The following is an 11,745-nucleotide window of genomic DNA, read 5'->3' as shown; positions in this document are numbered from 1 at the left end:
GCTTCTCAGGAACAAAGAAGAATTATTCAATATTTTCATTTTCTTTTTCTAGTTGATGACCGTTTCCCCACCTCTTGGCGGCGTCCTCAGGACTGGATTACAAATTGTCATACAAGGTTTTTATTAGTGCATGCATGTGGACTTTTGATTATCAAACATGATGTCATCGGGTGCTGAATTTCTATTGGTCGGTGGGTCTCGTTCTCTCACTGGTGGTCTGGGTGGCAGCTTGGGCATTCCTGGTGCTCCGTAAGATGCAGCAAAGGGCATAGACCAATGCTGGGAGAATTGTTAGAAAGCACAGGTCGTGCACAGAGAAGCCTGGTTCCACAGGTTGCAAATAGCAGAGACTGTGAGTATAAATCAACAACGGCCGGCGTTAAATATACAAAGGAGCACGGACTTCATCCCCCCTTCTTAAGGAAACCACAGGACATCTGCGAGGATGCGATGGGAGACCCAACGATATAGCACCCCTGGACACAACTACTGACAACAAAGCAAATCAAGACTATCAGCTGGAGATGGGAATCACGCCCTTTCCTGCAAGCCGCAGAAAAGACGCATCCTACGGAGCACCAGCGAGAGTGTGAGAACCACCAGCCAATTGAAATTCAGCACACCAATGACATCATGTTTGAAACTCAAGTCTGCATGCAGTAATAAAAAGCTTGTATGTCAATTTGTAATTCCGTCCCCTAAAGACTCCCCCGAGGGGTGGGGAAACGGTTCTTTGCAGCGTCCTTCGACCCATAGCTGCAACCCTTTTCATTTCTTTTACTGTACCTCCGTTCATATTCTCTTCCAGCTTTCTTTCCACGCTCTCCTAACAGTCGTTTCATAGTGCAACTGCGAGGTTTTCCTCCTGTTACACCCGTCAAACCTTTCTGCTCTGAATGATTTCATGGGTCCCAGCGCTCGGCCTTTGACCTGAATTATGATTGTATTCCATTCCATTACATTCCAATGCCTTTCAACAGAAAAAAGAAAGAAAAACAATAAGAGTATTTTGTAACATTGCTGTGAGGCATGGCTCTAGCCTATATTCAACAGCATCCCGACTTGTAAGATTTGTGCTGTTAGAGAGAGAGAGAGAGAGAGAGAGAGAGAGAGAGTTACAAGGATTAGGATGTCTCAAAGACTTATTAGTCCATCCGAGGAGACATCATGTGCTCACTTGTCTCTAGGAGCAGGTTTTACTGTTCATTCACACTGTTCTTTTAATGATTTTGTGTAGTTTTCTTTTCAACTCGTCCACACTGTTGCTGTTGACAACTTCTGGTGGCAGTTTATTCCCTGTGTCACACATCTTGTATGTGAAGAAGTTCCCACAATGAGATGTGTTGTATCTCTTCAGTTGAGAGAGAGAGAGAGAGAGAGAGAGAGAGAGAGAGAGAGAGAGAGAGAGCGCGCAGTCTGTCTTGAAGTTCCGAGTACGTAAAACAAATGCCTACGTTCATGTCGCCATGTCAACTTAATCCCAGGCTGACGCGACGAAACAAACCATTCCTCATGGAAGTTTTCAAATGTATGCACGTATGGAAATGCTTTTATAAGGTCATATAGTCCTCAAACTCGACCTTAATTTCACTTTACATATACACTGTTTACTTTACAGGACATTAAGTGAATTTGGGATAGTAATTTCATTTTGGAACCCTATCGAAATGAAACAAACCGAAGGGAACATTGACAGACACAAGGAACTTCAACGTGAGCGTTGTCGGTTATAAAACTAGATCCTGTCGGTAAATTACGTTGATCTCGTACAAACCGCTCACAAATGAATAGTCAGGCCACACCTGTGACATATCGTTTAGAATTCAGAGCATACAAGTTACCTGTTATAAACGCTAACGCTCTGGACATTAGCATAAGTATAGCGGAGAAGCGTAAATCAATTTCACGACACCGAGCCATGCATTTGGCGCTGAAAATTATGTCGCAATAAATATAGTTAATTAGCTCCCCTTCCCTTTCTGTCATTTTACTCTTATTTAATCATTAAAAAAGACTAGGGCAAGTCCTTTTCGATTTCCAATCGGAAACTACCAGAATATTGTAAGCATAATGATTCTTCAGTTGATAGTACTAGTTAATTTGGCGATAGTGGTGAATTATTAGAAGTAACCTTCAGTATCACCCCTTGATCCCTGTCACAGGTGCACAGATATGTCAGGTTGTTTAGAATTGAATAATTCTTATAATTCACATACCCGAAATAGACCTATGTCAAGTTACTCGTTTCATCCACCTGAGCATTTTCACCTCTTTACCGGCCATCTTTCTGCTCCATACATCAAAGTTGGTCTCACACTACTGTCTTATACACTCTTCCGTTAACTTGTTTGTTGATTCTGCGGTCTCTCTTAAAAACATAAAAGAAAAAGTAGCCTTCTGTACTGGATCGCTAAGATTTAAATAATATTGGATATATGAGCTTACATTTGTGGGTTTTCTATAAACTGAATTTTAAAGCCGTTTGGAGTACGATGAGAGAAAAAAAAACAGTCCTTCATAAGTGAAAGTAATAGAAAGTACCAAATTGTTCAGTTGTAAAAGTAAATGTATTCACAGTTCCGGTTAAAGCCCATTAGCAAAAGATGCCACAAAACACCAAATGGTAAAGTGTTAGATAAAACAATCTATTTTCAAAAAATCCCCTATATCCACATCTTCAAACAGGCGAAAGAGGCTTTCCCATTGCCATACCAAATTTTTGTGTATACAATTTAGCATCAAAAGTAAAAACTGAATCACAAATTCAAAGTTTAATCAGTTCTAAAATGTTAGTAATGGACAGATTAATTATAAGCACTTATAAATTCAGATACATATTCAAACCAGTCATCCATAGGTACTTTTGTAAATAGATACAATATAAAAGGTGATAATTTTGAACTTAAAATTAATGTTTACGCCATTTAGTTTTCGTATCAGATCTACATTATGTTTGATGTTAGAGTTGGAAATACTTCCCACTAAAGGTGAAAGAATCTTAACCATCCATTTTGATAATTTGGTCTAGACCAAACTGGCTTAATTGAATATAATTCCCGCAGGGAGGTAGTGCCGTCAGTGCACCTCATACGGTGCACTGTAGGCATTACTTAAGGTTCTTTGCAGCGTCCCTTCGACCCCTAGCTTCAACCCCTTTCATTCCTTTTACTGTACCTCCGTTAATATTCTCTTTCTTCCATTTTACTTTCCACAGTCTCCTAACAGTTGATTCATAGAGCAACTGCGATGTTTTCCTTCCGTCACACCTTTCAAACCTTTTCACTGTCAATTTCCGTTTCAACGCTGAATGACCTCATAGGTCCCAACGCTTGGCCCCTGGCCTAAATTCTACATTCTACTCCATTCTATTGATTGAATATCACGGTGACTTACTGAATGTAAACCAGGGTCTGTACAAACTGGACGCATTTATTGTTAAAGAGATCCTTAAGCTTCTATCTTATTAATCACCTGTTGAGCTGTGCTTCCATGATTTTGAATATTTTTGCTGTAATTTTTTCAGTTTTCATTTTTACACTGAAAGTCACCTCGGTGTTTTGAACACTGTAGCTTGAGACTGTGTTGGAATAGTTTTCCTGTGGTTTTAGCTTTTTACATACATGTGGTTTTAGCTGAATACATACACACACACACACACACACATACATGTATATATATATATATATATATATATATATATATATATATATATATATATATATATATATATATATATATATATATATATATATATATATATATATATGATTCACATACCAAAAAGAAGTATTTAATGTCATTAAATTTATTTTCACCCCAGCCATCGTTAGGTGGCACTTCCATTGGCAAAAAGCATGATTGAGAACAAACATTTTTAATTCATTACGTTCGCAGAATATATTAACCAAGGTCTAAAGATAATCCACAGACCTTAATATTAATGGCTCGCTTAATGCTGAAATGTTTTTATGTTTTAACGTCTCATACCTAACGAGCCTTACCTCTTACGTTCTAATTTCGTGGTTTGTTACATCCAAACTAATTTTCCCAGGGCCATCAAAGTCCAGTACAGGCCTCAGTCAGTGAACATTAAGGGCCTCCATTGAGTCATGGGCGTAAGAGCTAAAAATTCTGGCACTATAGTATTCTTTTATGTAGTATAGCCTACTGACACTAAAATGCATCTCACACACACACGCACACACTGACTGTAATGATCAGGCAGTGACAATGGTAGCGATACATACATGAAAAACGCATATTTTATTTATATTTTAATTAAGTGTATTTTTAAAATAAACTAACAAACAGTCGCAATAAAGTCAGATTTAAAGCAATATCGCCCTGCCCGACTTGAACTTTTCAGGCATATTCATAATTATCTGTTGACATTTTTTTTTAAATAAATATTAAATATTTGTTGGCGATTTTTGGCGTGTCACAGGTGCCTCTAATAAGACCACCAAGATTTATTTCCTCGCGTACATTTTCGGTGTCATCCATAACAGATTACCAGTGGTAGATAACATTTAAAGAGTACATGAAGTCCGGAACATTTAAGCTCAGACTCCTCGGACTTATATGAAACACTGTACATGTCTGGAAGTAATAGCAAAAAATCGTTGAATCGACTTCTACAGCATGAGAATTCCTGCGCTTGAATTTGATATGAATGAAGCCACTCTCTGGGTACCTGAGTTTCATCGGACCTACAATTACCTGTGGCTCGGTATGACGAAATCATTCTCGACATTTAAACTTTTAGAAATTTTAACTGGTTAAATGTCGCTCTCCGCATCACACTGAAATAGCAATTTAGAAATAGGTTACGCCGCCTTTAAACAGACTCTCCGTGCAGATGTGATGTTTTATTCAAAGGCAACACGGGAAACGTGTGCTGTACGTTCGATCGGCAGAAGTTCATGACAGTTCATGTTCAAAACTAATCATAGCAGTGATGTCATTTTGTAAACAGACAGGGAGACTTTGTATAGACTCTAGAAGACGGCGCTTATGAAGTATCGAAGATTTCACTTCCACATCGGAAGAGGTTTCGCGTCCTCTGTCAAACATGATGGCATTGTCGAAAATGGCAATTTAGTGATGTAAATTCTTTTTAAAAATTTAAATCAACATATTTTGAATGAATAAGGACAGCAATATGACGTTTTTGAACAGAAAATATTAAAATTTGACGATAGGAGCTCTTGTCGCAACCGTTGTTACGTCGTCTATAGATTATCAGCTGACAGATGTAAACAAGACAACGCTGCGCTGGCTCCTCGAGATTTTCCGATATTATGAAGCCAAAATGAACGTAGCATTCCACAGCCGGGAGTTGTTACACCTCTCTATCGCCCCTGGAGTGAAGTCATGGAGTGTTTTCGTTGGTAAGAGCTGAAATACCCTTGAAATTATCTCTCGTGCGTTCCCGAGTGGTGTCAGGTTCTAAGGTTGCCAGACTATAGTCGTAGAATTCCTGTCATCGTTTTCCCATTTTCAAAGCTTGAATTGAAGTAGATTTGGTAAGAGAATGATAAAGCAGATTTTTTTACACGGTTTTGAGAAGTACGTTCTCCCGCTTGCGTGTAAATTAGAGTATTGGCATGCAAGCTTTGAAGTGGAGTGAGCTGCCTCGACAATGAGTACGCTCCATAGAATACGCCTTATGCCCAGTGAGAAAATTTAATGTCAGTGATCCTTTTGGAAGGATGTATATCCTGTAATTTTAGGGATGGGCCCAGGGTACAAAACATTTTTCTTACGCAGTATTCTGCACCTGGCAGTTACAGTACCTGTAGATTTCTTGAGTATGAATGGTATTATTTTATTAAAGTGCTATTCCATTTTGAAACTTGAAAATATATTTCCTCACGTTTTAATGTGCAATTGGAATGTTTCTGATATTTATTTCGTTGGAAAAATGCGTAATATCAAAGATAGTGGACCCTGAATTTATATTTACGATTCATGGGACCACAGTGGGTGAGGGGTTTATATAGGCGGGGGGGGGGGGGAACATAGAACGATTTAAATAAAAGAAACTTAATCCCATTGATAGTTCTCATTCAGTTTAAGGTAAGTTCATGGAATGCTTAGAAACCAGTGTCATGATCTAGGTCAAGGCTGGTACCTTAGGTTAGGTTAGGTTAGTTAGGTCGCTTGGTAATGAAACTAATGTCAGAAATGTGCAAGGCACACATTAAAGCATAGGAAAATATTTTCAAGGCCGAAATGCTGTAATGGCTTAAAAGTGAAATTCTGCCATATGAACACCCAGTGCTTCATTATTTATTGATTTACATGCGTATACGTAACTTAACAAGGGAGATTCACTTTAGAGATGACCTACGTTAACATATTTTCATTAGTTAATTTTGGTTTTTCCGTAAGAAGTAAGCCCTTCATGATTTATCGACTATGAAGTTTTGAAGATTCATCTCATGAACCATAAAACTAAGGTGGTTTATTATTGGAAAGTTGATAGAATATCAAGTTAATAAAATTGTTGTCAGATGAAGGCCCCATATTGATTTATTTTTATACTCTGGAAAGATATGCAACTGAAATCTTTGTAAAATTTCTAAGTTAATTTTTTACCTTTTCAATAGGCTACATATTTTAGACTTCTGTGCATTTTGCAGCTGAATAGACTGATGAAAAACAAAAAAAGAGGCTATGAATTCTTTAAATGTTGCTTCTGGTAGGAAGAAAGATGTTGTTAATCGTATAAAATGCTTTCTGATAAAAGTTATCATAACTTCTTGCAAGAATTTTGACAAATGAAAATTGGCAGTGAAAACTTATGGTAAATTTCCTAAATGATTGGTATAGGTATAATATAGAAATAATCGTAACTTCTTGCAGGAGGCTTGATTAAATAACTACTTGTATACACATTCTTAATATAAACATTGGTAGCAAAAATCCTCCTACATTAAATATCCTAAATATTCTTATAAGTGTGATACTAATATTCTCACAATCATGTCATGTTTATTTTGGAGCACCTCCATTCAGCCCTCACTAGGTATGTTCAAGTGGGGCCCAATCATTTGTCTGCTAGTTTATAGTTATTCCTGTGGTAATACAAACATCATCTTTTATGTAGGAGTAATTGTGCATAACACTGGAATTGGTTGTTAAAACATGGTAGCACTTTTTCTTTCGCCATCCTTGCTGTATTCCTGCTCACTGTCAAGTTGAAAACTGTTTTCCTTTTTCTGATTGGTATTTTTTTGGTGAAACTGTCAGAGGAGAATGAATCGCGGAGATGTGAAGGTTGTAAGCGAGTGTGTGGATGCTTTAGTATGTCCTCTGTGGATCCCCACTGATACTGCTCCTTCTGTAGGAGTAGGTACCCTGTGAGGAGTGTGCAAGTTGGTCCCCTTTGCAATGGAAATGGTTTGGGAACAATAGGAGGAAGGCTAAAAAGCATGTGATGATGATGTTGGCAGTCCCCAAGAAATAACCCCCTAACTGAAAATTTGATTTTTGGGGTTATCGGCGCCAATAATACCAAATTATCGGCGCCGATAAGAATCTTATTTGGTTCCAAGCCCCATAAAACCGGATCATTTTGCTCTTTCCCCTCATTTTGCTCTTTCCTCATGAAAACCTCTTTCTCAGCCAGAGGGGGTTATTCACTGGAAAGTGAGTGAATGGCACATACAGTTTGCCTAGCGTTGAGTCAGTTAGATGTGGCCTTCCCTTGATATTCTGGGGAGTTCATATTTCTCCGCTTTTCTTGACCACTTGGTTTATCTATGTCTCTTGATCTCCATCTGCTGTTGCTGCACTGCTAAGGAGCTCAGCCCTGGTGAGCTTTCAGTAGCACTTCATCCTACACATTATCATGTAGTGCCTCAGTTGGTTCCTTGGTTACCCTTATCCCCTGATGTGCACATGTGCTGTATAATAATGTGTTCATGCTCATTCCTATTGCTTCTATGAGTTCAGCTTTTGTTGGTCATGGGATTCTCATTCATATTCATAAAATATTCCTACTAATTATTTTTATCTCCCCAATTTAACCCCTTCTTTGATGAATTCCAATTTCTTGTATTTCCATTTCCCATAGGAAACATTCAGTATGCATTTTTATCAATAGATGGTAGTGTGCCTTGTATACATTTTGAACTTCCAATGTATTCTTACATTCATGAGAATGCTCGTTCATACTCGTGAAATATTCCTACTTATTTCCGTCTTCCAGATTTAACTCATTTTTTTATGAATTCCTGTTTTCTATATTTCCTCTCCCCATAGGAAATGTTTAGTATGCATTTTTTCAATAGATGGTAGTGTTCCTTGTTTACTTTATGAACTTCAGTGTCATACACTGCTCCTGCGAAATTCTCTCTAAGGTCGTAACTTTCAAAGCATAGAAATAATACTAAATTTTTAAAGTTGCATGAATCTAAATTTCATCCTCATTTTATCTTTCTGACTTCCAAAACAATTCTTTTCAATACTTCATGATTTCAAAATACAGTGAAAATAGTAAAATCTATAACTCCACTTAACTTAGGGGAATGTGAGCATCAACAAAAATTATCCACAGCATATTAAAAACCAACTTATGTACAGTTCAAGACATGAACGGCTATCCGGGACATAGCTTGTTTGTAAGTAGGGTGGTGACTGTACTGTAAGCATTACTAAAGATCATTTGCAGTATCCCCACATCCTGAGCTGCATCTTTTTTTAGATTTTTACTTTACTTCTGTTCATATTTCCTTTCTCCCATCTCACTGTCCAACCATTCTAACTCCCTCTTTTCTCTGTCTTAAGCAATGAATGGCTGATAGAGTTCCACGAATTTGCAAATACCAGTCCATCTTGTGGTTTCAGGGATCTGATAGGACCAGAAGGCCCAGCTAATCCAGAACCCTAGCATGTAGAGTTGTAATTACATTTTATATAGATCAACAAGCTCATTCATGAATGCAGTGATTTTGGGATATGACAATAGTACCCCATCCTAACACAATATCATCAATTAAGCTCACCCCTGGGTGCACTTTTGAAGTGAGATTTGTTCAGATTGACTTGGTCACAGCTAGCTCGTGATGTTTTGGTACCAGGTGAATAACCTGATCTGTGGTGCAGAAGGCTCCTGCTGCCTAGCAGATTGAGCAACCTACCCTCCTATCCCTGCCATTGACATGTCGGAAGAAATCTTACATGCTGGAGAACACCAAGACTACTACCCTGCTTTTGGGCTTGTCACTATACATACTGATTAACAAGCTCCTTCTTGGAAAGACTTGTGATTGGAAGGTAAAGCCTTCTTGGCAATGGATAACCATAAAGTCTGTTACCATGATGTTCTTCCAGGCAGCATCATGGTTCAATCTTTGGTTGAAGACATTGCATACTTTTTCTGCCATTGGTGGCTCCTGTGATCTAGATGAGGTTCAGGAGGCTGCAAGTTTCAGGAGTGATGGCACTGATTTTCCTCTTGGATCAGAGTGTCATCCTGTGGGCTATTTGAGTCTTGATAATATATAATATGGTGTATTCCCTCTTCTCAGGACAGATTTTGGCTAGTAGTCATGCACTATGGAACAGTCCAGTTCTGGGAACTTGCATCCTTCAAACCCTTCAGGGCAATGAAAGTAACCACTTCAAAGCCTTCGGGAGCAACCACGCCTTCTATGTCTGTGTCATTAGGGGCCTATCCTCTGGGAAAGTGAGACAGGGATCCCAGACTTCTTTTTCACATGGCAGTGTCGTCTTTCTTTCCGCCCAACCTTCCCAGCAACTATTTCTGTAGCCTCCCACCCCATCAGTAACCCTTCTCAGCCTGTTTATGCCTGTAAACAGTGTTACCAACCCTCTTTATGCCTGCGCAGTGGTGCCAGCCATTGGAGTGTGGCTTTTTATAAATTTTTATGAATTTTATAAATATTACACATTTACTTTGGATGCATAGGGATTGATTGATTGATTTATGAATACAAAAACTGGTGTCACAACACCTAGGTTATTGATGCCTTGGATGCAGAGGGACTGGTTGCATGCAGATAAGGTGAATGTGGATACTCAACTAAAGTATTGTATTTGTTTGTAAGTAGCTTTCAAGGTTAAAGGGTGATATAATTATTTTGCATTTTTGTAAACCAAAAAGTAAGATTTGACCTCTTTATTTCAGGTGTAATGTCCATTGGTGTTGGTGCATCATACTACAGCCCAGGTTAGTAGTGTCTTTGAAAAGTTTACGTCATGATCTTTGTAATAGCAAATCTCTCGGTTCGAAATTGATGTTTGAAATGAGCAAAATGTCTTACACAGTAATGCTAGTTCATTTATCGTATGATCTGTTATTCCACAAACCCATTCCTTTTAAGTAGTTTTATCCTGCTGTCAGCAGCTCTCAGGCACACGCCAGAAAAGCAACAGACTTCCAACTGGTCAAGAAGGTACTACATATCTGGGGCCCAGAGCTCCTTATCATAGAGAATGGTGACTTCCTGTTTGTCTGTCTAACTAGCACACTTGTGGAGTTTTACGCACAGCTATTTCTTATTCATGCTCCTTTGAGTCATATTTTCTTGTTTTCCAATCAGTACCGGTCTCATTATGTATCGCCATTACTTGAGGGAAGGTATCTCATTAAATGCACTCATTAGTATTTGTGTGTTGGTGTTTTACTAGACTAGTTCCTTTGAGTTTTGTTGGTTAAACTTCTTATCCTTAAGTTAACTTTTCTTGGACATCTGTTTACGTTTTTGAGTATAAGTTATTAGCTAGTTAGCTCGCTATACCGGTGTGGTTTGGTATAGACATTGTTTTCTCTTTTGCTTTAGAGTTCAAAGTGACTAAAGTGATTGTGAGACTTCTTTTTTCAATTTTTTACTATAAGCGTTATAATTGCATATGATTTTTGGTAAAGTAAGCATTTGTTTTCAATGTGTTACTTGCATTTTAATTGAGTTCTTTGATTTAACTAGTAAAGAATAAGTTGTGCTGAAGGCTCTTCTCATTCTTCCTTTCTTCTTCTTCTTCTGTTCTTCTTATGACCTTGATCCCATCTTCCTATGGTGTCGGCATCTCAAGTCTTCCTGCTCCACAGAATTCTGGTTTGGGCATCTGCATTGTCTACACCCAACAATTTCATGTCTACAATATCACTCCATCTAATTCTATTCCCTGCACACCTCTGCTTCTTCTACCTTGCACAGCCATATCATATGCTTTCTTAACCAGAGCGTCCTCATCCCTGCAAACTACATGATGATTATACCTCATTTTACTTTCCCTGGTTTTATATGTTATTTCAGAAACATCCACCCTTTTTCATTCTTGTTCGCTTTCAATCTTTTCCACAAATAACATGCCCAAGATCCATCTCAGCAGTCTCATCTCTTTCCTCTCCAGAGCTCCCTGTTGAAGGCTATTATTATTCTTTATTATTGTTTAGCTTACTATGATTTAATGGGGTCTATGAAAGGCTCTTTAATGACAGCAGTACCATTGGGGTGCTGATAGGAAGAGACCAAATGGATACATAGAAACAGAGAGCTAGTTTTAAGAATGTTATGGGTGGGTATCAGTAGAGGTGAAGGAAAGCAGGAGGGAGAAGTTGTGTTGGAACTTTGCCAAATCCAAGAATTAAAGTTGCTGAACACAGATTTTTTTAAGAAGCCCAGAGGGAAGTTGATGATATTCGAGGGTGATGAGGTTGAAAGACATTGATTTTATTAACCATTTGAGATTTTTTTTTTGGCAGGTACCAAAAGT

At 38.2% G+C, this 11,745-nt stretch overlaps 1 protein-coding gene across 4 annotated transcripts in view; it reads left to right on the top strand.

The window, feature by feature from the left end:
- The first annotated feature begins 5,230 nt into the window (after positions 1–5,230).
- Positions 5,231–11,745, top strand: part of LOC136827883 (cytochrome b-245 chaperone 1-like) — a 48,848-nt gene continuing 42,333 nt past the window's right edge. For 3 of the 4 annotated variants that reach the window (XM_067085372.1, XM_067085355.1, XM_067085364.1), the window contains exons 1-2: positions 5,231–5,390; positions 10,157–10,198. In XM_067085372.1, coding sequence (XP_066941473.1) covers positions 5,312–5,390; positions 10,157–10,198 — 121 coding nt within the window. In that variant the 5' untranslated portion in view covers positions 5,231–5,311. The remainder of the gene's footprint in view (positions 5,391–10,156; positions 10,199–11,745) is intronic. The other variant, XM_067085374.1, reaches the window with a different exon arrangement.

The sequence above is a fragment of the Macrobrachium rosenbergii genome, chromosome 3 (assembly GCF_040412425.1).
Source record: "Macrobrachium rosenbergii isolate ZJJX-2024 chromosome 3, ASM4041242v1, whole genome shotgun sequence".
Classification (NCBI taxonomy): domain Eukaryota; kingdom Metazoa; phylum Arthropoda; class Malacostraca; order Decapoda; family Palaemonidae; genus Macrobrachium; species Macrobrachium rosenbergii.
Note: the sequence above shows the minus strand (reverse complement) of the source record. Positions and strands in the feature narration are given on the sequence as shown.